General features: G+C 44.6%; 1 protein-coding gene across 5 annotated transcripts in view; it reads right to left on the bottom strand.

The window, feature by feature from the left end:
- Positions 1-2,255: 2,255 nt before the first annotated feature.
- Positions 2,256-25,042, bottom strand: part of RBBP6 (RB binding protein 6, ubiquitin ligase) — a 28,202-nt gene continuing 5,415 nt past the window's right edge. Inside the window, exons 2-18 of one of the 5 annotated variants that reach the window (XM_018915738.3) lie at positions 24,594-24,693; positions 22,686-22,724; positions 22,010-22,046; positions 17,377-17,421; positions 14,936-15,024; positions 14,718-14,814; positions 14,039-14,178; positions 12,999-13,171; positions 12,057-12,160; positions 11,257-11,615; positions 10,329-10,422; positions 10,170-10,248; positions 10,034-10,079; positions 8,549-8,911; positions 8,101-8,202; positions 4,961-6,706; positions 2,256-4,269 (exon numbers count right to left, since the gene is read on the bottom strand). In XM_018915738.3, coding sequence (XP_018771283.3) covers positions 2,679-4,269; positions 4,961-6,706; positions 8,101-8,202; positions 8,549-8,911; positions 10,034-10,079; positions 10,170-10,248; positions 10,329-10,422; positions 11,257-11,615; positions 12,057-12,160; positions 12,999-13,171; positions 14,039-14,178; positions 14,718-14,814; positions 14,936-15,024; positions 17,377-17,421; positions 22,010-22,046; positions 22,686-22,724; positions 24,594-24,693 — 5,204 coding nt within the window. In that variant the 3' untranslated portion in view covers positions 2,256-2,678. The remainder of the gene's footprint in view (positions 4,270-4,960; positions 6,707-8,100; positions 8,203-8,548; positions 8,912-10,033; positions 10,080-10,169; positions 10,249-10,328; positions 10,423-11,256; positions 11,616-12,056; positions 12,161-12,998; positions 13,172-14,038; positions 14,179-14,717; positions 14,815-14,935; positions 15,025-17,376; positions 17,422-22,009; positions 22,047-22,685; positions 22,725-24,593; positions 24,694-25,042) is intronic. The other 4 variants (XM_009091741.4, XM_009091740.4, XM_018915745.3 and 1 more) reach the window with 4 other exon arrangements.

Genomic DNA, 25,042 nt, shown 5'->3' with positions numbered 1-25,042 from the left:
ACTTCTCCCCCACGTCCTCATTTCCCTGCAGCCTTAGAACAGCGTGGAGTGTTCCACGAGCTCAGGCCTCCCGAGCTGGGCAAGGCTCTCTCCTTCCATCAGCACCATCACGACAGTGACAAACCCAATGAAAATGCTCTTTTTGAGAGCATCCTCAGGAAGCCCGGGATTCTGGAGAGCTGCCAGCTGCCCTCGGGGCAGGGCTGCGGGGAGGGAGTTCCCACCTCGGTCTCTGCCTCGGTTCTCAGCTGGCAGAGCATTGCTGAAGGCCGCTGGCTGGGGAACCACAAATGTCACCCACGTTTGCACACATATTTATGTTTCCCTGTGAAACATCATGATATGTCTGTGCTGCTGGCAACGCTCAAAACCAAACAAAGCAAAACAAAGCAAAGCAAAACAAAACAAAACAAAACATCCCCTCTCTGGCAGCTCCCAGCTCAAGGAGCTGGGGGCGATGCCAAGGCTGCTGAGGCAGGGCTGACCCGCGTGGTCCCTTGGGGGGCACCGGGGGCACGGCCTGGCCCCTGCAGCCCCCGGGAGGCCGGTGCCCCTCGCACCCTCGCCCGTGGTGCTGCGGTGCACGGCCAGATCACTCGGGGGTCGCTGGCCTCATGTCACCAACCCAGCGCCAGCCCGACAAATAACTGTTTGCAGCTGTCATTAGCTGAAAACAAGGCGAATCTGCATATGCTTAGTCTTAATTAGGCAGCTTGGCAAGGAGCCCTCTCTCGCTGCTACCAAACAGCCATTTCGCTCACAAAAGGGTGACAGCAGCCCCGGCGTGTGCACTCGCACACACAAACACACGGAGGGGATGGACAAACGCCGGCGAAGCCCCGTCCTGTCCCGGCCCCTCGGAGGGTGATGGGGCAGAGGGTGCCCGGCCCGAGCTGTCCCAGCCACGTCCCCAGCCCGGGACGCGCCACAGCCATAGCGGAGCTATGGAAAAGAAACCCGAGGAATTTCGCCCCTGAGTGCCCCGTCGCTAATTACTCAACTCTCATTTACCTCTCAAAGGCACGGGCGTTGGCAGAACTCGCGGGGGCATTTCCACGGAGGACGAGGAGGAGGAGGAGGAGAGCGGGTTCGGGGGACCCGCCGGGGCGGGCTCTGGCACAGCCCGGCGCGGAGCGGCGCTGGATCAGAGCCGGGAATTGGCGAGCGAAGCCCTCGCCCGTGGAAGGGAAAGCGGGTCACGGGCTCGGCAGCGACGCTGTCCCCTCGTGCCCGGCGCTGACGTCAGCCCGGAGAGCGGGGCAGCCCCGGGCCGGCGCTGCCCGGGCTCCGCACGGCTCCCTCCTCTCCATCGCCATCCTCCTCCTCCTCCAGAGCCCTCCCGCCGCCGCCCAGAGGAGCCCGCAGGGCCCAGCGGGCGCTGCTCCACTGCCGTGCGCACCAACACAGCCGTGTCGGGTCTGCCAAGGGGCCGCCACTCGTCCCGGGCCGGGGCTGTCGCCAGGGGCACCGCGGTTCACTCGGCACCCGCACTGCTCAGAGCAGGATCCTGCCTTTCCAGGCTTCCCTGTCCTGCCCCTTCTGAGCCCCACACATCACAGAGGGCTCAGGGCTGTCAGGTGTCACTGCCGTGTCCCACACCGACCTCACAGTTCTGTTTAAAACATCAACACCTGGTGAGCAGCATTGGGAGAGAAAACGCAAATTACAGGGAGGTTTACCCTGAGTGCAAACGTGTGCTGCCAAATTCTGGACTGGTTTTGGCTGGAAGGGACCTCAACGAGCACAGAGCTCCAATCCTAAAGGACAACAGCTTTCCAAGCAAACCAGAACAAAGCAGCCACGTGGCAGCTTCATGTGTGACCTTACCTGAAGCAGCCAGTGCCAGCGCCAAGAGGGGCTGCAGCTTTGGGGCCACATCCCAGGTTCTACTCTACAAACCCCTGGCTCCTTGGCACACAGAGCAGCGCACACCACCCCCAGCACCTCCTCACCCTCCACCAGGGCAGGTCCTGCCAGTTTCCCCCAAATCAAACCCCTTTGTAAGTTATTTTTCCCACACAGTAGTTCCCACCAAGTTTTTTCTGTGGCACTACTGTTAGAATCCTGGAATGGTTTGGGTTGAAGGACCATAAAGCCCACCTCCAGTCCCACCTCTCTGCCACAGGCAGGGACACCTTCCACTACGCCAGGCTGCTCCAAGCCCTGACCAACCCGGCCTTGGACACTTCCAGGAAGGGGAAGGCTTGGAATGCTCCCTGCTCACGTGCAACTACCACTGGAAATCTCACATTGGGTCATTTATTGAAAACTTTTTTTATTGTAATCAAAAAGTGACATAACAGGGCTGTAATGTATTCTGCATTTTATCCGCTGGTATTTGGTAACTGGTACCAGCTGCTTCTGCCAGGCAATTAAAAAAAACCCGAATGTGAAAATCTTCACAGTACAGTAAACTCCACCCAAAATAATTAACGGTGGTTAAAAAGAAGATGCCCCAGCAAAACCTTTCAATGTTACATGGTCACAACTCACAATTCTGTACAAAATGTTCACTTTTATAAAGCTCTGATGTAAAAATCAAATAATCAAGCAGCAATATTTTAAGTGCAGCACAGGGTCTTTCATGTCATTATTTACAACACTTGAAGTCGTTTACATTTTAACAAAGATCATACAGATGACTTAGTAATTAAGTCATTTTTTCATTATCTGTCGGTTTATGTTGTGACAGATTTCACTTTTTGGTCATCTTTCTCTTTATCTTTGCTCTTCTTCGATTTTTTCTTCTTATGTTTGTGTTTTTGGCTCTTTTCCAATTCTGTTTCATTTCCCATGTGTTTCTTATGCTTCTTATGTTTCTTGTGCTTCTTGTGCTTCTTCTTCTCCTTCTTCTTTTTCTTTTTCTTGCTGTCCTGACTCTCCCCTGAGCTGGCACTGCTGCTGTGGCTCCGTGTCTGGCTCTCGGAGGGGCTGTGGCTGCGGCTGCGGCTGACACTGGGGCTGCTCTGGCTCTGGCTCCTGCCCACCTCTGGCTGCTCGGCGGGAGCCGGGGCCGCCGCCTCCTCTTTCACCTTATCCACAGCCTTTTCCTTCACCTCTTTGGGCGTTTTCCCTGCAGCCTCCTCGTCCTTTGCAGACACGTTGCTCTCGCTGTCGCTCTCGTTGTAGTCTGGCACGAAGGCGGCCTCGTCGGTCTCGCGGGTGAGGTCGGACGAGAGGCGCGTGGCGCTGCTCACCGGCGGCTTCGGCTTCGCCGCGCCTTTATCGCTCTGACCCGCCGCGTTCTCCTTCTCCACTTTATCTTCTGGCGAGTCCTGTTTCACTGGTGGCTTATTTCCACCTGGCTCTTTCTCCTTATTGCTCTTGACTTCCGGGACATGCTTCTCCTTCTCCTTCTCTTTCTCCTTCTCTTTGCCCGGGTTTTTTTCCGGGGGTTTGTGCTCCTCAGCGGGGCGCTTGGGCTCGTGCACAGCTTTGTGCTCGGCGGGCTTGCGCTCCCGCGGGGGGCTGTAGCTGCTCCGCTTGGCCTCCGCAGGGCCCTTCTTGGGTGGCTCCACACGCTCCTCTCTTGGTTTGCTCTTCTGCACCGCTGTGGAGTCTCTGATCCGGGATGGGGAGTCTTTCCTCCGCGCTGATTCACTCTTCTCATCTCTGCGCTTGGAACTCGAATGCTCCCTGCTGCCATCATGGTCAGACTTCTTGTCTCGGTTGGGAGTGAAGTCCTTCGCAGCGGAGCCACGGCCACTGTCATGCTTCTCTGAAGACCTGCCATCTTTAGAAGACTGAGATACAGTTTTTCCATTTCCTTGCTCAGCTGCCCGTTCTGAGTGCTCTTTTTCTGGCTGAACACTGCTCTTCCTCTTCTCAGAGCTGTCCTTGTCTGACAAAGAATGATCCCGGTCTTTGGTTTTACCTTTTTCACTCGACACAGAACTTTTTGAACTCTTGGCATCGTGTTGGGTGCTTTCATAACTTGCTTCTTTTGCAGCTTTCTGTATTTTCTCCAGAGGCTCTGTCTCCTTTTCAGTGTGTTTGAGGGGGTTTGGTGCCTTTGCACTCACAGGTTTGATAACACTGGCTGGTTTCCCTACAGCTGGGGGCACCTGGGTGGTGGATTTGATGTCTTCCTCTTCAGACTCAAAGTCATCTTTATCCCACTTGGACTGAGGGACCTGGATCATAATAATGACATCCTCAGCAGGGGCTGTTATGTCGTTGTTATACTCCTCCAGGGTCTTAATGACAGTTCGTTTGGTGTCTGGCTTCTCCTCAGGCTTCCTGACAGGGCTTCCTCCAGTGGAACTCGTGCTGGGAGGAAAAACATGGACATTAGTAATGGGATGCACAGACAGCCAGCTTGGGGAACATTTTATAAACTGGCTTGTGTTTCAATTCTAAATTCTCAGCATTTTCCTCAAGAATGTTCAATTAAGGGAACAGACAAGAGAAAGGCTGAGTCCACTGGCTGAGATTATGAGCAATCAATTAATTTAGTATCTTGCTACTATACATTTAATTAACAAAGACACAAGATTATCAGATTGGGGACTGTCTGATCTGGTAATTCTTTCATGTCCTATTTCTCCCAATGGCAGATAAATTAGATATCAATTCTTCTTTTAACATGGAAGCAAGCAATTATGGAGAGGTACAGACAGGCAAAGTTTCATCCTTATGCCCCATTTCTTCCTTAGAAAAATGGACATTTTACAAGCTTTTTAGATTACCAAGACACTATCTTAAGTCTTCAACAAATGTCTTAAATGTTTTGAGTTTGCATCACCAATGAATGAACCCAACCAGCTTCCTGTGCAGTACAAACTGCCCGTTTTCCTTAACAACAGCTGAGTTTGAGTATAAACCAAGTATAGTTTCATAAGGAAGATCATGGATTATTCCCTTGTTTAGCACAAATTTAGCTGTTCCTTTCCTTAAGCACCATAAAGAACTGGAGGGGGGGAGGAGGAAAGAAAGAAAAGGAAAAGAACTGCCGAGGTACCTGGTGTAATCCACAAGAGTTGAGCTAGCGCCATCAGCTGCTGTCACTTTCCTCCTTGCTTTTCCCTTGGTCTTTTCCGCTTTGACTTTGCTGCTGCTGGGCTCAGGTTTCTCCACAGCTTCTTTTCCAGGTGGCACATTTTCTCCACTCACAATCTTTTTTCCAGTTTCTCGGTTAAGTTTAATCTTTTTGGACGGGTTGTTAAGAAAAGCAGCTTTATCCTTTTCCGGGGTCCGCTCCCCTTTGTCCCCCTCGGGCTCAGCCTTCCCCTTGGGTGATGTTTTCAATTCTGCACTTTCAGGTTTATAGGCCTTTGCAGAAGTGGCCTCATGTTCTTTATCAGCCTTTTCCTCTGCTTTTCTTTTCCTTTTCTCAAGTTTGGCATCAGAAAGCTTGCTTTTCTCAGCAGGTTTCTTTGACTTCTCCTCCTTGCTGGAGGGCTTCTCTGCCTTAGCTTCTTTAGGATGTTCTTTCTTTGCCTTCTCCTCCTTGGCTGGTCTGGTTTCTGGGTGGTCCTTTGTCACTTTGGGATGAGCCTTCCGTGGTGTACCAAGAGCCTTCTCATCCTTCTGAGAGGAAGAGGTTTTAACACTGTCTGTCTTTGGCAGCTCTTCCTTGACTTTTTTCACAGGAGGTTCTGTTCGAGGAGATTTTTCGCGATCGGGATCCACTTTTTCCTGGGAAGCTTTAGCTGGTTTAGCTACACTGTCTTTCTTTGGAGCAGACGCCACTTCTACTTTCCGCTTTGTTTTCTCAACCTTTGCTTTTGGCTTATCCTTCTCTTTTTTCTCCTTTTCAGACACTGGTTTGAAAGCAATGGAATCAGCTTCCATGGGCTCATCCCTTACAGGGGTGGCATCATCCCTGCTTGGCAGCATGAATAGAGAGTCTGTTTTAGCATCTTCTGTTGGAACTGGCTCTCTTGGTTTTCTTGCCCCTTCTAACAGCTCAACATTGGGAAATCCTTCATTCTCATCCCCTTTTCTTCTCTTTCGGTGTTTCTTATGTTTATTGCCTTTGCCATCTCCCAGCGGATTTTCCACCTCCTTCTCTTTTGATTTTGTAGGATCTTTGATGCCATGGCTCTCTCTCCCAGGCTTTTCAGGGTAGTTTCCAGCTACATTACGATTCCTGTGGCTCTGCCCAGCAGGATACTCCTCCCTCCGTCCCCGAGCATACGGTGAATTCTCTCGTCTGGTCCCAGGTGGGCCAAACCGTTCTGGAGAGAAGTTCTCTCTGCTCACTGGAGGCCGCGGCTGAGCGCCCACGGCATAGCCCTTGTAAAACTTCTCGTACCACTCTCTGTAGTTCCTCTCCCACTCTCTGTATCTCTCCTTCTCAAAGGGGTCTCTGAAGTCCACTGAGCGGCCATAGTAAGCCTTCATGTCGTACGGGGGCACCTCTCGGTAGCGGTTGAAGTACTCGCGCTCGGCCTCGCCCTGCGGGACCGTCCGTTTGGTGGGGGACTGGCCCCGGAACACGGGAGACCTGGAGCGGGAGTGGTAGCGCCTGTACGGGGGCGAGCGGGAGCGGGAGCGGTGATAGCCGTGCGAGCGGGAGCGGGAGCGGTAGTTCCGACTCTTCCCTTTGCCTCGTCTCTGATAGGGCGGCGACCGCGAGTAGGAGCGGGAGTGGGAGCGGCTGAAGGAGCGCGAGTAGGAGCGCGAGCGCGACGAACCTGAGCGTGACTTGGAGTAGGTGTATGAACTTCTAGAGTAAGATGAAGCGCTATAGGGAGACTTGGACCTTAAAAAAACACAACAGAAAAACCAGATGAAGTTAATTCCAAACAGTCTTTCTCCTCAAATCTTTTCCTCCCACATTTATTTTTTCTTTCCTCTCCACATGCTTATGTCAAAGCTTCTTTCAGCTGCTGACATAAAGCTACTGCAAATTGAAAAACTTGATAACACGTAAAAGTTTCTGCTCACAAGACAGAACAGCTGCTGCTTTGTTAGTGTCAGAACACACAGAAGGGTCAGTCTACTTCCACTCACTCTATCACATGAGCTACCAGAGCTACGGACAGATTTCAGGTGGTTACACTGGCCTCTACTGGTACAGAACACGCACATTTGTCACTACTTGGCAACCACATGCAGTGCAAATCATTTTTGTTGAAGTAAGATGAAAAAAGAGCAAATCTGAGTGGCTACAGTGCAGAATCACATCGAGAAAACACCACATAGCCTGAAGACAGCAAAGCCCAATGTTAAAACGCCAGCTCAGTCTATTAACTGCACCCTGTTTTGGGAATTTCGACAGGATGCACAATCCTAATACTGCAAAGGACCTACAGACAGGCCTGTGAAATCCACACTGCCAGGCAGGTGTCCCAAAAATGTCCTGCACATCCCTCCAGCTCTAACCAAGGCAAGTGACCGCATTGCAAGAAAAATCCCATCTAAAAGCTTCTAACCTCAGTTTCTAGTCACATGCCTCAGTGCCATGACTCTGGGAAAGCTCCTGACAGCACTGCTAACAACTGCTCCTGCCCAAGGGATTGTTGGGGACAGAAAACAGCAGCTACCCTCAGGTTTTTCTTCTCCTGTTTTTTAATGAATCATTTCACATGATTCATATGTTCATTAGAATCATTCCTCTTCTCCAAGTCCCTCACCAATTTCAGATTTCCTTACAAATAAATCTGAGCATTTAATTCCCGAGAAAAATTAACCATGTCACCCAACAAGTGAAAGCCCCCAGTCTGCAGTCCAAGTTCAAACATCTCATGTATCCACATGAGATGGACAAAAGCAGAAATGAGGGCGATTTCTCTCACCTATCTCCTCCAAACTGCTCGGACTGCTCGGTTATAATCAGAATAGCGAGACGCTGAAAACCCAGCCCTTACAGCTATTCTGTTCCTGGCCTCCTCAGGGCTGTCAGGCAGTGAAGGATATCACTGCAGAGATACCTTAGCAAGACAGATGCTTAGCGCTCCTTAGTGCCTGCTGCCCAATGCTAATTCAGTCACCTGCAATCTCTACCACACTGGAGCCAATAACTTGCATATGACACTCCTGTCACTGCTCATCCCTCAATCATCCAATCCATCTAACGACAGGGAGGTGGAGTGGAACTCCTCCTGATTCCTCTAGACAATCTGCTTCTCCATTACGGACATGTAAAGCAGTTACCTGGAAAACGAACGCCTACGCTCCTTTTGAATCTTTTTATATTCCATCAATTCCTTAGCAAAATCATTTGTAAACTCATCAAGTTTGGACTTTTTCTTTTCCCTGTTAAAATAAGTTTGACCTTTATTACAATTATAGTTTGACCTTTATTACAAAAGACATCAAGAAACAAAACATGGCCAATATGAGAAAATGTTTACTGCATGCAATGCAAAAGGTGAACATCCTATTTAAGCAAAAACAGTTCCTACAAGTTTTAGGAAAAGTTCTAGAATTATATTTGTCTTGGTTTAGCTTTGCATATTTACCATCTGCGATGAAAAAGTATATCGGAAGAAACACTATGTCACTTTTGCTAGGTCAGATGCACTTTAGTGTAACCGCAGTCCAATATGCTCCCCCGATACAGACATGAAAACAAGGCAACGTTAGCGAGCCAAATACTTACTCCTCTTTAAGCCTCCGTTGCTCTCTGTAAAACTCCTCCCTAGAGAGAGGAGGTGCTTGTGTCGTTGGGATGGTGTTTGAATGAGCCGCTGGCACTGCTGTTGGGACCCAAGCTGATGACATGTTTGCAGGAGCTGGGGGATATCCGGGAGGGGGGACAGTGTACCCAGCGGATGGAGGCTGCCCAGGTGGAAACTGAGGAGGAAACTGTGGTGGTGGTACCCCCGGAGGAAGAGGAAGAGCATGGGGTGGTGGAGGATACAAGGGAGGTGGAGGCACAGGCACAAAGACTGGTGCTGATGCTGGCAGTGATGGGGCCTGAGTCCTTTGGGCACGGTCACTGTGCGGGCGTCCTCGATTTGAACTTTAAAGAAACCCAAAAACACGTGTCACTGTTTGTCACAGCCTGCCCTGAGCGTACAGAGGAAAGCGAAGCGGCAGCACGGCGGGAGCACTCCTGGTTCTCACTGGTCTCCGGCTTTCTGTTCACTCGAGACTACACTCAGTCCTGGAGCCTCGTACTTGCCTTGCACATCCTCGCCCCAGCAGCTCCCTCAGCCTTCTCTCCTTACACTCAGCTTTGGGACTGCGGGCGAGGCTGCCAGGAGACCCCATCTCCCACGAGCCAAGCACCCACTGCTCCTCTGCCCCTCCTGGACACACCTTGAGCTCTGCACTCCCGGGCTTCTGAGCACTGCGCAGGAATTAACTCACCTCTCAGAACTCTCCTAACCTCTCCCACATTTGTTTCCTGAGCTCCTGCCTCACGATGCATTGGCCTGTTCTTGTCCCTGAATTGTTTTTTTCTTGTTTACTGGATTTGAGATATTAGATACTCTGGGGGACGGATGCTGGATTTTGTTTTGATTTATCTTTCAGACTTTATAAAAACAATGACCCTTACAGCCTGGCTGTAACAAATCTGTTATGAATGAAGGATTAATTTGATGTTGCGATAACAGATAAACAGGCTCCTCTCTCTAATGAGAAAAAGCAGCTTGGCACTTTGAGATGACTAAGCTGCAGAAATACAAAACTGTCATAAAAATAACAGCCTCTAATTTTTCAATAATTTGCTCAATCAGTATCAACTAAGTTGTTAAAGAAAGAATGTTGGAGGATGATTTCTACTGGGAAATCAATTTTTTCAGCCCTATTCAGTCAGCAATCAAAAGGGTGCTTTTCCATTTGATCTTTTAATTACATTTAATTTTTATATGTAATTTAGGCTTCCCAAAAAGTGTTCATTATTCAGAATCTTCTTTTCAATTATGTACTGGAGTTTTATTTTTCAATAATCTTACTGTAAGCACAGGTTCCCTTTGTTAAAGTTAATTTAAATGAAGCCACTTGAAAATTAATTACCACTTGAATTCTCCACAACTATTATTTCATTATAAATCAGCTGTTTTTTACGTGATGTTTTACAGATTAATTTACAACCAGTTACAAGTAGTAATACATTCAATTTCTGTTGAATACTTACAGCTCCCAGCCTGGCCTGCGAAGTGCACCAGCTCTCATTGGATGACCTTTTGCAGCGGGGACAGGAAAAAAAAAATCCCAGTAAGTTTATGTGAAGACAACTTTTTTGATGAAACTCTAAAGTTCTAGTTTCTTACCAGTTGTAGGTATTGATTGTCCTTGAGGGCCCAGAAGACTTGGTATCGCTGGCTGTCTCAGTACAGGAACCTGATAGCCCTTGGGAATAAATGCAAACAGTCACAAAACAAGCTCTACTAGAACATAAGAATCATTGTATGTGTTGAAATAAAATTTACCTTCTCTTCCAACAAACTGCTGATTGACAAAGGGGAAGATTTGGAAAGCTCAGCAGCAGTCATCAGAGCAGGAGGCAAAACAGCATCGGCATCACTACAAAAACAACACATTTTTATTATTGAAATACTGCTTTGAAGTGAAATATAATACATATTTTTAAATATAACATCCAAGGTGAGAAAAGACTAGTTTCACTAAATAAAAAGAATATTTAAAAATAATCTTCACCAGATTTACACCTGTGAAGTTGGCAGGCTCCAGAGGAAGCACTGCTTGAGGAGTCTGTTTGGATATTGGCATTTAGAGAGGAAGCTCTCTGGAAAAATATTTGATTAAGCAGCACTTGAAAGGATGAGAATCCATATAATCTGTGCACTGAACCTCAGCTTTGGAAGATGCAAGAACTGAAATTCTATTTGAAAGTGTTTCTGTGCTCTTTTGAATCGTGATCCTTGTACTGATGGCACAGCTGAGCCTGGCAGCCCTCTGGACACACTGGTTCTGCGCATCCAAGGCAGCAGGATTAAAGAATGTAACTAAACACTAGTAACAGATTTTTACATGAAAATATTATTTCCTCAGTAGTAAAGAGAAATTAATGAGACACTAAGGTCTGATGGAAAAAAATGGCTGCTCTAGGAATGGCTGGCCACTTCAAATCAAAACCAGTCCCTCCTTCAGGGCAAACCTGCGCTGAAAGACTGGTAAGGGAACCAAACAGAAATACTGCCAAGAAAATTCCTGCGTGAGGTACACGTTCTACTTGCTGAAGTGTCCTCATTCCAAGTAAAAAGAGAACCACAACTTCCACAATGCCCTGCAGCTGTCACGAACGATAAGTAGGGTGCTAGCTGCAAAGCTCAAAAAAAATCTAACCTAAGCATTTTGATTTCTTTTGTATTGCTGTTGCTCTCCAGATCTCCTTACCGAAAAGGTCCATCTGGCTTTTCCCCACGGAGAGAGAGGGACACTGCTGGAGGGAGATCGGAGACAACCACAGAAGACGGATTGACCGGCAGCCCAGCTGCCATGGACGGCCCGGGGCCCAGGGAGGAGAGGGCGGAGCGGGAGGCCAGCGAGGCCAGCGGGATCATGAGCGGGTCCTGCTGCCGGGCCATGGCCGGCCGCATCAGCGGCTGCAGGGTGCGCGTGATCGTCTGCCGCATCAGGGGTGGCGGCGGTGGTGGCGGAGGCGGCAGCTGCTGCTGCTGCTGCTGTTGCTGCTGCTGCTGAATCTTACGGAGCCTTTTTGTGTAACCGGTTTCATTTTTAAAGTTGTTGACAGCCTAGAGGTAGGGAAACATATTTGAAAAGGTGATAATAAACTTCAGTAGACATATGAACAAAAGCATTTCTACAGGAAAATCACTGTGTGTTCCTGTAAGCACTATTAATCCTAAACCAACTAACACACAGCTATTAACACATCCCATGGAACTCTGGTATGAATGACTGGTACCTCAGAGCGTCTGCATTAAAAGTACTTTGCTGTTTACACCCAATTTGAAAGTGAGAACATCCCATTAAACACAAGTATGTCCTGAATTTGCCATTGTCTCTAATAAGCAGTAGGCTTCTGTAAAAACAGATAATGTACTTGAAAAGTAAACTTAGCTTTGTTGAGTTCAGCCTTGCTTAAGGAGATCTAAATTAATATTTTCATCCCTTTCAACTCTTTACAAATAGATTTTTCTAACAAAGAGTTCAGGCTAAAGTTACAACATTACCTGGCGCAGAAACTTGTTGGCAATTAAAGCATCAGGAGAAACATCTGTCTGATGGCAGGTTGGGCATGTGTGTTCCTCAGACTCCAGCAGTGCTGTTCTAATACCTGAGAATAATTAGAGTATTTAAGTAGTTTATAGGCAAACTAAGTAAACTTTTTTGGTTCTCATTAATTACAAAAACAAGCATATGATTAATGGTGAAATATGATCTTAAATGGAAAGCATGAAGCTGTTCATGTTCTATAGTGGAAAAAACTGGCAGAGGAACAGGTTGCCCGGAGAAGCTGTGGCATCCCTGGAAGTGTTCAAGACCAGTCTGGATGGGGCTTGGAGCAAGTGGAAGGCCAACTCAAACCATTTTGAAATTCTACAACAATTTCTAGCATACAGCAGAGGGTCAATATTTCACTGGGCTAATATGTAAAGATGCAGAGCAGACTGGCATGTGGCAGCTCAATTGGTCTTTTTTCCACTCTAGTGCAGCAACAAGTCATTCCACATTAATGAAAAAAACCCATTTCAAAAAACCATGAGGCTTGATTTCTGAAGGCTTTAACCAGCTCTAGGGAAGCACGTGGATGAAATGCCTCAATATCAGTTCTTTGTAGTCCGCAGTAAGTGCTCAAAGTTGGAGACATAATTCCGTGTGAGGGAAAGGGCTGTGGACAAAATGAATGCATTCTTTATCTAATACTGTAACCACCTGCACTAATATGCACTCCCCTCATCCTCTTCTGCAGGTAAAGAGGATTTAACTAGAAACTTAAGGAGGGAAAAAAGCTTTCTGCCTTTCTACCTTTCTACACAAGAAGAGTCTTTCCCTGCTCACGACATGCTGAAGTATTCAACAGAACTAACATAGCAATTTCCTTATCTCCTATTTCTGCTCTCAGAAGATCAAATTTGATGTCTGGAATTAACAAATTTGGCAGTAACACTTACATTCATCACAGTAACTGTTTCCACAGCAGGGAATAACAACCGCATCTGTCATTATATCCTTACAAATGAGACACAACAGCTCATCTGGAATAGGATCATCTTCTTCTGAGGAGGAGGATGGCTCCTCAGGTAGGAAGGGAGGCTTCTCCTTCTTTCCTATAGCATAAGCTTCCCTGAAAGTAGAGTGGGGAAAGCAAAAGAAAGAAGTTAAAGGGAAAACTCTTCCAAGCTTTGAATTTTATCAAAAAAAGATAATATGTGGTATTCTTCTCCCCCTCCACTGCCCTTCCTAAACACAGCTGTTTAGTTTATACTACTTTTCCATAGCCCTAACACAAGAAGAGGGAGGGAAGAATTCTCCTGCAGAACTATCCAGCTCATTGGATCAACTGAGAAATCAGTTCAGACTAGAAAAACATTTGACAGCTCATATCAGGTGACATGAATCCAAGCTCTCCTTTGCCAGAGGCTAAATGTAAATTGGAGGCTCAGGATAAAGCTGGTCTCCCAGTAATGACATTTTCCAACTGAAAGAATTCTGAGTTACAGCTTCCAAAAAAGGACATCCAGCTGAGAAAGCCAGAAGGGCTACCAAGAGTATTTTAGAACAGCCACTGTGCTCAGCACACACAAGTGTTTTCCTAGTTTATAGTAACAGGAAAACTTAAGCCTGCTTCACATCTGAGGGAAGGAGTCACAGTCCAACAGCTGCTTTATTCCATTTTACATGAAACCTTTGAAAGACAAACTAGAATCAAAAGGAGCTCCCAGAGAGAACAACCCCAATTACAAATGCTGCTGGAATGTTCTGCAGAAATAGTCTCAGCACACCCCACGTTTAACCAGCTCCCAGGGGTGTGAGCAGCAGGACCCACACTTTAATGTTCGGCAGCAGCATGGACTTGAAAGCTGAGATCCAGTGCCAATGCTTCCCCCCACAACTCCAGGTACTGGCCAATGTGGCTGAACCACCACTCGTGCATGTCCACCTGGTTTCTCCCATTCCCTTTTGGGATCAGTCCAACCAATCCCATACTTACGCATCTATGGTTGGAATTGCATATTTCCCAGTGTTGGTCAGCATGGCACCCTTTGTGTTGGGGTCCTTCACCTCCATCATAAAACTTCTTGGAATTCCTGTGCTTTTTTTAATTCTGGGAACAGACTCAAAATTTTTGTCCTGTTAAGAAAGGGAGAGGTATCTCAAGAACCACACTGAAAATGATATTTCAGTGACTATTTTAAGCACAAACACCTTTAACCCTCTCCTCTTACCTAGGGTAAGGGTTGTTGGACTAAAATACACTTTTCCCTAAATGAATGCAGCCAGGGTGTTCCAGAGGCTGGAACAATGTTTTGAACTCACTGACATTCTTTGGCTTAACTACAGGTTCCTTAAGGGTGAAATCCCTCAAACTGGCTCCTCCTCCAAAGGGCAATTCAGAGGGAGCTGGACTCAGGGCTTGGAGAAACTTGTTTTGAGATAAATCAAGCACAGGGGTTCACAGAAAAGATCTATGGGAATATTTAGTGTCTCTGACCTAGCAAAAAGAAAATTTTACAATTCCAGGTTTTTCTTAAATCCAAAGTGTTTTGCAACACTGCCATGTAACCTCTGTGTTTCACACCAAAAGACACAATTCTTACTGTGAATATTCATGTTTGTTATGTAACTCTTCAGATAAAAATTAAAGACTGAGCACCCCCCCCAAGTCTTACCCCATTTGTTGGACAGTTCTTTATGTAGTGCCCAGGTTTGCCACAGCGAAAACAGGTGTAGGAGGGTGGAGGTGGCCCCACAGGTTTCTTCATGTAACTGCAAGTTTTTGGGGAAAAAAAAGGAAAAGAGATTCATGTGTCTCTCTTGTATAAAGCAAACCATCTCTACAATTTTTACATCAACTTCAAAGAACAAGTTTCATGTTAGCAACACTTACTTGACTGGATCATATTCATGGCCAGACTGTGTCATCATAGCTTTTATTTTATCCTCCTCGGAAGCATTGGCTTCAGCCAGATTGGCAGTCTGTGCAACAGGTAATTATTTGACACACACATTAGAAACACATTTAAGCCCACGCAGCCCAAGACAACACCACTCATCCAATCCTGTAAAGAGCAGCACTACACTAGCTGAGCTTGCATGAGAGCAGCTGCTTATATCAAACAGATTTGTGCTGAAGATGGTCTGGGGAGTCCTTATGCCATGACATGATGTTTATGTGCCTGAGAACCTACTAGAAAAGAGCACTCTTGGGCACTCAAACCTTAGGCTCTGTTTGTACCTTACAGCAAGACTTGTGTAACCAATCCAATTTCCTTCAGATGACTGAAGCTATGTGTAGATAAACAACAATATCCAGTATTTTTACGCTGGTTTTTAAGCTCCAGACTATATTCAGGAGAAGCTCTCCACTGGACAAGGAATTAAGATGGATACAAGCAGCATTATTTACATTTTGTAGTATTAAAAGGACACAGAACTGCAGAGGTGGGGCAGTTAGGTTTGTTTGCTGAAACTCAGCTTCAGACACACAAGTATTAAAAGGACTAAAAGATTTTACAATCCCTTAGCAAAATTCTTTTCAGCAGAGATTTGCCCAGCAGGAGCTGCAGACAGTGCACGCTCCCCCTCCTGTGAATTCATTTAACTACGGTGAAGACTATCTCAGTTTTTTTTTCCAGTTGACTATGTCCTTTTAACACACAAATTGTAATATAAACCTTCTGCACAACTAGACCTTCAAGTTACTGAAGTCAGCTGATTATTAAGTCATATTTGTTCAAATGTTTTTATTACACACTAGTCCAGATACAAGCAGGGTCTAAGGGAGTGACTGTAAATGACTTGGGCCTTCAAGCACCTATCACTCAGCTCAAGCACTCATGGTTTGGTTTTGTATGCATTCATTCACAAAAGCAACCAACTAGTTTCAACATTTTATTAAATGGTTGTTTCATATACACAGTTTCTCCACAGTAACAGAATCCAGATCGCCAACTATGAAATCATTTCCATTAACAGTTACAGAAAGCTTTACAGATAATACTTGACTAATTTGTTTGAACCCAAACGGTTTACAAAACACATCCAAAAGCCACAAAACATTAGTAGGAATAGACCAAAATTCAAATATGGCATTTCATACATAGTAATAATCACCAGAGAACTGTTAACACATTACTTCCGTGCTGAGCCGGGCTGCACTAGAGCCATTAGAGGGAGTAACAGTGCTGAGCCACTTGGTGTCATCTTCCTGCATTTTTCTGAACTACTTAAATATCCTCAAAAGCTGAAATGTGTACCCCCACCCCTTGGACAGCTTTGCACACTTCAGAGTAAAACTTCATGAGGTTATAGACCCGAGGACACATTTAGGGACAGCACTAATGGGGACCAATTCTTTGGGTGGCTACCTTCCAGACTAGAGATATTTGTATATAATGGGGTTTTTTTTGGCCAAATGTATACAATTTAATTTCTGTAGTGAAGAGGGGACAAGTTACCAGTGGGAAGAGATTTCTTTTTATTAGAAATGAACTCCAGCCTTTATCTTGATGACAAAACACTAGCTGCTCTGCCTCAGGCCCTGCCTACTCTACTGCCTGTAGCTTTAGGGACTGGTGGTTGAGCACTCGGCTGTCCACACAGTGCAGTCACTAGTGCTTTCCCAGACAAATTACACATTGGTGAGCAAAAATGCAAGCAGTTCCCGAGCAAAACATGGCATTACAACAGTTTCAAAAAGGTCACAGCTGCTCAGATGCCACACATACACATTGGTATATTCCTATAAACAATGAGGTACATTTACACAATTTACACAGTCTGCGTTCAAACAAATTAGATCGGGTTGTCCACTGTATAGATCCCACAATTTATGGAATTGTGCAGCATTCAGAGAATGGGTCTGTAACTATGACTAGGGATTCAAAAATAGCCATGCAATTGTCCATGGTACAGAACCGCTTCTCCTGTGGCTGGTCACACCCCCCTGGAATGTCCGTAACTTACAGCCAATTAAATTCTTCTGTACAAACTGGGTTAGTTTCCAACGCAAAATTAATGAAACGTATGAAAAACGGTAAAACAGCTTCTGAAGGGCTTCTTCTTTGTGTCTTGAGGATGAGTAATACTGCAACATTATGCTGAGGCTGATAAGGTACTCCCCTTCTATCTTCCCAAACTGGGAACTACTCTTTACAGGATAGTATCAAAATATACACACATTTTAAAGTTAAAATACTTTAAGTTAATAAAAATTAAAGGGGGCTTTCAATTACAACAGTTATTCACCTATAGATGACAGTATCAATTTAGAAATAGGAAGCAAACACTTTTTAAGTATTTGACAAGAATATATATATATATATATACCTTAGTAAGCTGGGCCAGAGAAATAGATGCAGAAGAGTCATCAATCTGTTCACAAAAAATTAAACACATATTCAAGTTCTACAATCAAAACACAACAATAGTTAACCTCTACTATAGTCTGAATGCCTGCACTACATCCCCCTGAGTGTCACCCAAAGGAAATCCCAACCCAGTGTAATTTGTATTTATGCAAAACAAAGTCCAAATCTATGATGGCTTAAGAGTATCTACGTGCTTATGAGAAGAACTTAAAATAACCAACCCCACTGGAGATCTACTTATTGCTCAGAATATCTCAGAGAGGGACCTCTTTCAAAAGGGTAATGGGAAGCTGTCAATTTTCAGCTAAAAAGGACTTAAAAAAATATTTAAGTTTAATTGAGGAAGAAGTATCACTCCAGGTAAGACAGTATTAGTGTAGTTTGCAAATGAATCAGTGAATGTCTCATCATTTCTATATGCACACAGTGATGATTCTGAGAACCCACATCTGCCTGTCAGAATGAAGGCCATCCCCAGCAGCCCCAAAACACACACTCTGCCCCTCCTGTCAGTACCCACATAAACCCAAATAAAAGCCAATCTAGAACAGCAGTTACAACATGCCACTTTTGGAGAAAAACCAACTGCTAAAATCATTTAAATAAAGGTGCTTGTAATGACAGAGTAGACTATAAAAATTGAAAAAGTGATTTCTTGTATGTTATTAAACCATAGGCCCTACCACCCAAATCAATGAAAATTTAGATGATTCCTAGCATTCAGACCAAACCTGATCTTTAATAGCAGCCCAGCTAAATGAACAAAGGAAAGTGCAAAGCATACTCTTGATGATAAAAACATGGATTTAGAGCACAAGCCTGGAATTTTTGTCTCCATTTTTCTCCACCCAGCTGCCTATGGAACAGCTCTCAGGAATGACATCCTCAGGCTAGAAGCCAGACAACTATAGCTGAAGAGCTGTTTTGCCACAAGTAAAAAAGGTTAACTAGATCTAGGTCCTTCTGCAATACATTGAATTTTATTATGCCATGAGCAGCACCTGAGCCAGCACGACAGTACCGAAAGACACTTGAATCACTGCTTATTGCATCTAAATTGCTCAAAAACACAGAATAGAATTTCACAATGTGAACTGTACAGCTCTCCAAGAAGTCCCTAAACAGGTCAGCAATGAGATTAAAACCTTTCCTTTAAAAAGGTCTTGTCCTTTACTATCTAACATAACCGAGAATTCGAGAGAACAGTTTTAGCAGACTGGGAAAAAGTATTTCCATGCACAAGATGATTCCTCACACCACTAAGTTGTTCCTGTTCTGTGTTTTCAGGAAAGCACAAACAGCATTCCTGCACTACTGACTAAAGAGCTCTTGATGCCTTGAAACTAAAGTCCTCTTCCTTTGAAGAGGAACACAGAGATCTAGAAAAAAAGACCTTCATTCCACTGCATGTTGTACCACAGGATTCACCTCTCCTTCCTTCCAGAGTGCTTTGTACCTAAGTCTGTTCAAAAGGAGGTCTGCACAAGCATTTTGAAGCTTCATGCTCCATATGCCAGTCTTTAACACATGAAAAAGCAGACCAGTGTTCTCTCAGGGCAAGCACAGCTATAATTTTGTGCTTTTCAGAAACAAACAAGAAATTAGGAAAGCTCTAGCATTAAATGGTCTAGTATTGACCAGGAACTGAAACACAAACAGTTCATAAACTATTAATTCTTCCCTGTATTTTTTCAGGAAGCTGCTATTATACACCCTGCAGACAACAGTCTAATTTCTTAAAGGAGGTGATTGATACTGAACAGTTACCAGAAGCAGCAAATAGATAGTTACGTACTCATCAGTGCATTTGCCCATAGCCATCCTTCAACCATCCTAGATTTTTTTCCAATTTTTTTCCTTTTAGATTTCTACTGAAGTATTTCCTGGCAGTCCCTCAAAAAGGTCAAGTAGAAACAACATCTCCATGAATATGCAGGCAACCCTACCCTGCAGAAGTATTGTAAAAAAAACCAAAACACAACCCAGAAAAAGCAAGCCCCAAACCCTAAACTCAACAGCTGGTGTTTTAACTCCCGTGTCCTGCAGCAGACTGAAGAGAAACTAACAGGAAGCCAAGTGGGCAAGAGGACAGAGAAGAGGAGGAAAAGGCAAATCTCACTGCTGGAGAGCTCCACTGAAATGACAGGGCTTTCCCCAAAGCCAGGCTTGGCTACCCAGAAGGTCAGCCAGGGAGGCTCCAGCTGTGCCCCTGGTGCTCACCCCTGGAGCTGTGAGCAGAGCTCGGCCCTTCCGCAGCCTCCAAGGAGCCCCAGACGCCGACCCTACAGCAGAAAGGCCCCAGGCCCTGGCTTTGGCTGGGCCAAGGCTGGGATGGCAGCTGGCACAACAGTATGGCAATGAAAAAGTGCTAAAAAGAAGAAGCTTTTGCGCATCCATTAAATAAAGAAAACTGATTTTAACTTTGCAGCTTTACTCTCCATCAATAACTGACAAGATTCCTAGTGATTTACTCCAACTGCACAAGACCCAGCTTCTGCTCTGAAATACATGCAGAAATATTTGTGTTAAAAAAAAAAAAAAAAAGGCCAACAATCCCCCCACACCAAGACCTGAATTAACTTTAAGAATAAGCTCTTTGTGTTTCTAGCCCCCAAAGCTGCTGAGGCTGAAGGGCTTTTCCAGGGAGAGAGGGCCTGTACAGAGGGATGCAAGGCTTCCACCCTCCCAGACCAGGGACAATCAGAGCACACCAGGGAATGGCTTTGCTTTTCCTTTCCTGCTGTTAGTTCTCACTCACACTGTTTTCCCTCCCACTCTGGGATTTCTCCTTTTTTCTTTTTGACACATCTACGTTAGCTTATGGTAAGATGCTACTGAGCAATGTAATACAGACATGCCAGGGAACACACGAGGCTAAAAGAATGTTAACTTTATTTATGAACATGTGGTTTGTGCTTATACACATGCTAGTAAACAAAAAGAAAAAGAATTGTTTTCAAGAAATAAAAACCCATCTGAATTAGATCAAATACTATAAACGTGGTTTACATAAATGCATTACATTAACTACTAGGGTCACTGGGCCAGTGCAACTAACTCCAACTCACAATGAGAGGCATTCATCTCCAAAAGGAATTGCAATCAATCAGCAACAGAATTATGGATGTTACATTTAGTGGTTTTAGACCTACACAAAGTAAGTTTGCAATTTGAAGTTGATTGTTTCCACGGGAACCAGAGGCTGCATTCTTCCCAGAACACAGCCCCAGAGTTCAGGAATTTCTAGATTAAGTTATCTTAATAGCTGATCAAGTGATCAGAACCAATGATCCAGGGTTAGTGTAATGCCTCACACCAGTCTAGTAAAGGAGAAGCAGTTATACTTAAAATAAAGATAAAAAATAAACCCCACCAAATAGTACTTTGATACTCTAAGGACTATTGGAAAAGCACAGTTGCACACAGTACTGACCCAAGTGGCACACCAAGATCTAGCCCATCACCAGGCACGAGTTTCCGTGTGGTATTATACGTTAGCAGCAGCATAAGTGTTTGCAAACCTGAAGGAAAATGCTGCCCCTTTTCCAAATGTGAATTCCAAGTGGTGGTATACTAAAGAAAGGCTTAACCTTTGGGAATTACAGCAGCAGCCAGCCCTGGAGTCACCCAGACCCAAAAATGTGCTGCAGGCAGAAGTTAAGAAAAGTGACAAGGACTTCACTCCCAAATGCCCCAGGCTCTAACCTGGTGCCAAAATTTGTGTTACATATTGTCACTGCAGACAAACTGTTGAACTAAACTGCTTTACCAGATAAAGGGGAGAGATCAAATGCAGAACTTTAGAATACCACTCAGTGTAGCAGCGATATTGAAATTCACGTCAGGCTATAAAGACATTTCTGTACTCAGGAGGGCCCAAACAGTATCACTTCAATTACACAGTTTCAGGAACAAATACCCAAATATTTAAGGACATAAGAAAGAATCATTTAGCTGCACAGAACTGTCCTGAAAACATCTGGGATATGCTGGGTTTGGTATTTGTTTGAACCCCCAAGTCAAAAGTAAGGAACAGCACCAAGTTTCACAATAATGATTTCTCAGTGGTTTTTGACAACAGTTTCAAAAACCATTAGGCAAAAAAAAGGTATTTAAAAACAAAAGCTAAGTGATACAATGTGAAAATGGCAAAAAATACACTCCAAACAGTTTTTATTGCAAGAAACAAAAAGCACACAACAACCTATACAAACATACATATCACTAGCTATAGACAGACAGATGTAGAACATGGCACCATGTTCAGTGTGCAAACCTCAAGCCTACAGGATCTGGAAACGATCATACATTATCTGTACAACACAGAGTCATACAGGAGAGATTCTGGCATATTCAATATGAAATACAATGCATTACTAGGCACAAATACCAATATTCACATTAGAACTCTGCAAATGATGGCATTACCCAGTTTTTACTACGCTGAATCAAATACAATGTATTTACAACATATACTAGGTTTTACTGGAAAATATGTTAAGTTAACGTCTGGCAAATTAATAAAAGGCTGCATTGTTTAGAACTAAGTGCAGTGTGTAGGAAAAAAAGTGTGAGATTGTGTTTTTACATACTGCTTTTGATGTTCCACTCACTGGCTCACTTCGACTTCTAGAAGAAGAAATAAAGGTGATCAGAATTTAAAACAAATCACTTGTACCCGACACAAAGACTCCAGAACCTGAACATCACATTATGCTCCAATACTCTAGTGAACATAGACATTTATTTGTAACATAAACTGTTCTCTCTTGGTACATTTGGTGAAACTAAAAAACTCCCCAAAATCACATTTCTACATTGTCACAAATTACACAAGACTTACAGATCTAGAACACAACAGTGCAAGAGGAAGTCACGAGACATTTTGTCTCTGCTCACTAAGTATCAAATCCATGAAGTCTGTACTAGAATTCTGTGTTCTCAAATAATCAACCACCAAAGCATGGGGCAGCTTTGGCCAACAGGTACATCCCTGGTAAGGCACACAGGTACCAGGTACAGGGCTTCAGTTTCTGTGAAAGAACAGTGATAATCTACAAGAGCAAGTTTGCTCAAGTGAAAAACAGAGTAACGTGACAAAGGGGCAACATAACAGTGTCAGCAGCACTGAACAGTGCTCGAACAGTGTTTCTTTGTGGAAGCCCAAGCACTGTGTTCAGAGATCTACTATATTTAGCCATCAAAGTGCCAAAATATTAAACATGTTACATATGCTATATTGACTAAAAGTAGTAGTAGAAATGTCACCTGAAAGTAGTTTCTAGGATTTTGTGCGATTTAGGAGTCCTGTGACAAAAAAAAAGGTCTTAATTACCAGAATTTGCTATAAGATAATCTTGAATATGTTACAATATTTTAGGAAATATGTATTACATTTGAAAACTTGCAGAGATTCCACATACTTGGTGGTATGGACCTGCATGCTCCTCATCATGAACCACACATGCAGCCACTGAGAGAGCTAACAAACAATCCACGCATCATCCAAAGTCCCATGAGCAAAAGCAATGCAAAGGCTGCTGGGGAATTCACATGCCAATGGAGAGGCTCAGCTTCCTGCCACTGCTGAACACCCCCAGGCTCCCAATTATACCTCCTGAAGGTGAGGAGGTACACGGAAATACTTTGGATTACCACACAATAGTTGCTTCAGCAATTTACTGAAAGGTGAGTCATGCCTTTCTGAAGGCCTCTCACCATTCCAGCAGACATTCCCCATACCCAAACATGAACCACCCTACCAGTGGTTTCTGCAGCGTTTCCAGCTGGGGAACAGAAGGCTCATCTGCCTGGTTAATTGTCAACTCTACCACAGCAGTGCTGTTCTTTGCTGAACCCCCCACAGCAGCAGTGACAGAATCTTTGATGCCAACTTTGATTCTCTGCAGGGCTTTACAGCACCAGGCGAGGTGCACTGGCAGGACAGCACTCAGCTGAAATGAGCCCCAAAGCAAGGCTGTGTTTACAGGCACAAAGCTGTGGGGGCAGAATGCTGAGGGAGAGCTGGGAAGCACCGCACCAACTCCCGCAGTAACATGCCCCAAGGTTACATGCAGAGCCACATCCTTTCAGGGTTTTTTGCTTGCAAATGGTTCATGGGTACCAGGATGTTGCTGTATTGTTTGTTCAAGACACACTGTAACTCCTCAGGGTACTTTCCTGAGAACCAACAGTAGAAAGGCATGGCAAAACCACAAGCTAATAATATCTCCTGCTGGTGGCGAAGAGGCATGGCTTTAAGTTTGAAAAACATGCCCATTCCAAGAGAGCTGATGTAGCTATTATAGATCTGGACTGTATGAAAACACCAATGCAGCCATAATCCTGGAGTCAGGACTGCATTTGACTATCTGCGATTTTAATCAATACTGAGGACAGAGAATCAGGTGTAAACCTCAGAAATACAGAACTAAAACACAAAGCACAGATCCCAGCTCGGGTACAGATAGACTCAGAAAGGTACCCAGTACATTTGGTAAGGTGCTAAACTGCTTCTGAGATTTGACTTTGGACAGGATTAACTGTTTACTCATGGTACTTGCACAAAAGCCAGTACCCTTTAGGGTATGATTCTTTTTCTCTTGCCTCAAACAGATACTGTGTGTTTAGGAAACGCACAGGAATCGCTTAGGAATGAAACTCCTTGTTTGCATGGTTCACCAGCTGGCAACCCTTGGTCTTTCCTCTACGACTACTATACAACCCCACCATGTCTGAGGCCGAAAAATACCTGTCATATCCTGCCCCACCTCCCCCAAATGCAGGTGACAGTCCAACACCCAGAATCAAACTCTTTTGAGACGTGAACAAATGCTAAGTTCGTAACTGTGTTCTTGTCTTTGTTAAAAAGGCAGATACATATTATAAGGAATCTCCCCATGAAGAGGAAAAGGAATCTCAGAAAATCTGAATCTCAGAAAAAATAAACTCCAAACCAAGCTCAATAGAATCATCCCCAAAGTTACCACTGCTGGTGTCTGAACACCAAAATCTAAGTCTCCTTTGGGACAGACACACTGAAAGCTACCCCATGACAACAAACACCAGCAGCAGTTTTAACAAGCAAGTTACAACCCCAGTGCCTCTGCAAGTGCTGTCAATAACAAGGTGGGCACACTGACCCCTCCCAAACAAGAGAATGCTTGCTGTACTTACATAACGTATGTTTTGCTGGTAGCTTTAACTCCTCCAATGGGGATTCTCCTCACAATCACCGATGAGTTCTTGGGAATCAGAGCACTATCATCAGTGTATTCTAGAAACAACATCAATACAGAAAAACCATTAGTCAATTTGTAAGAATGTATTTAATATGGAATTACAGAGCACTTTACACATCTAAAATGTGAAAATCCCTTTACACATCTAAATGCAAAATTTTATACATAACATCAAGCTTTCATCCTCTCAACACACCAGCAGCACCTGTTAAGGAATCTTCAGGTTTGATTACAAGCACAAGCAGTAAAATCATTTTCAGTTTCTAAAGTTAATTTGAATGCCAGGAGCAAAATGGTTTCAAATTACACTAAAGCAAAGTCTGATAATGCAGTAGGTTTTTCCCTGATCTGTTTTAAGCTGGTTTTGCTTCTGTTTGGCTATGA

The sequence above is a fragment of the Serinus canaria genome, chromosome 14 (genome assembly GCF_022539315.1).
Source record: "Serinus canaria isolate serCan28SL12 chromosome 14, serCan2020, whole genome shotgun sequence".
Lineage (NCBI taxonomy): Eukaryota > Metazoa > Chordata > Aves > Passeriformes > Fringillidae > Serinus > Serinus canaria.
This window is presented reverse-complemented; position numbering and strand designations above follow the sequence as displayed.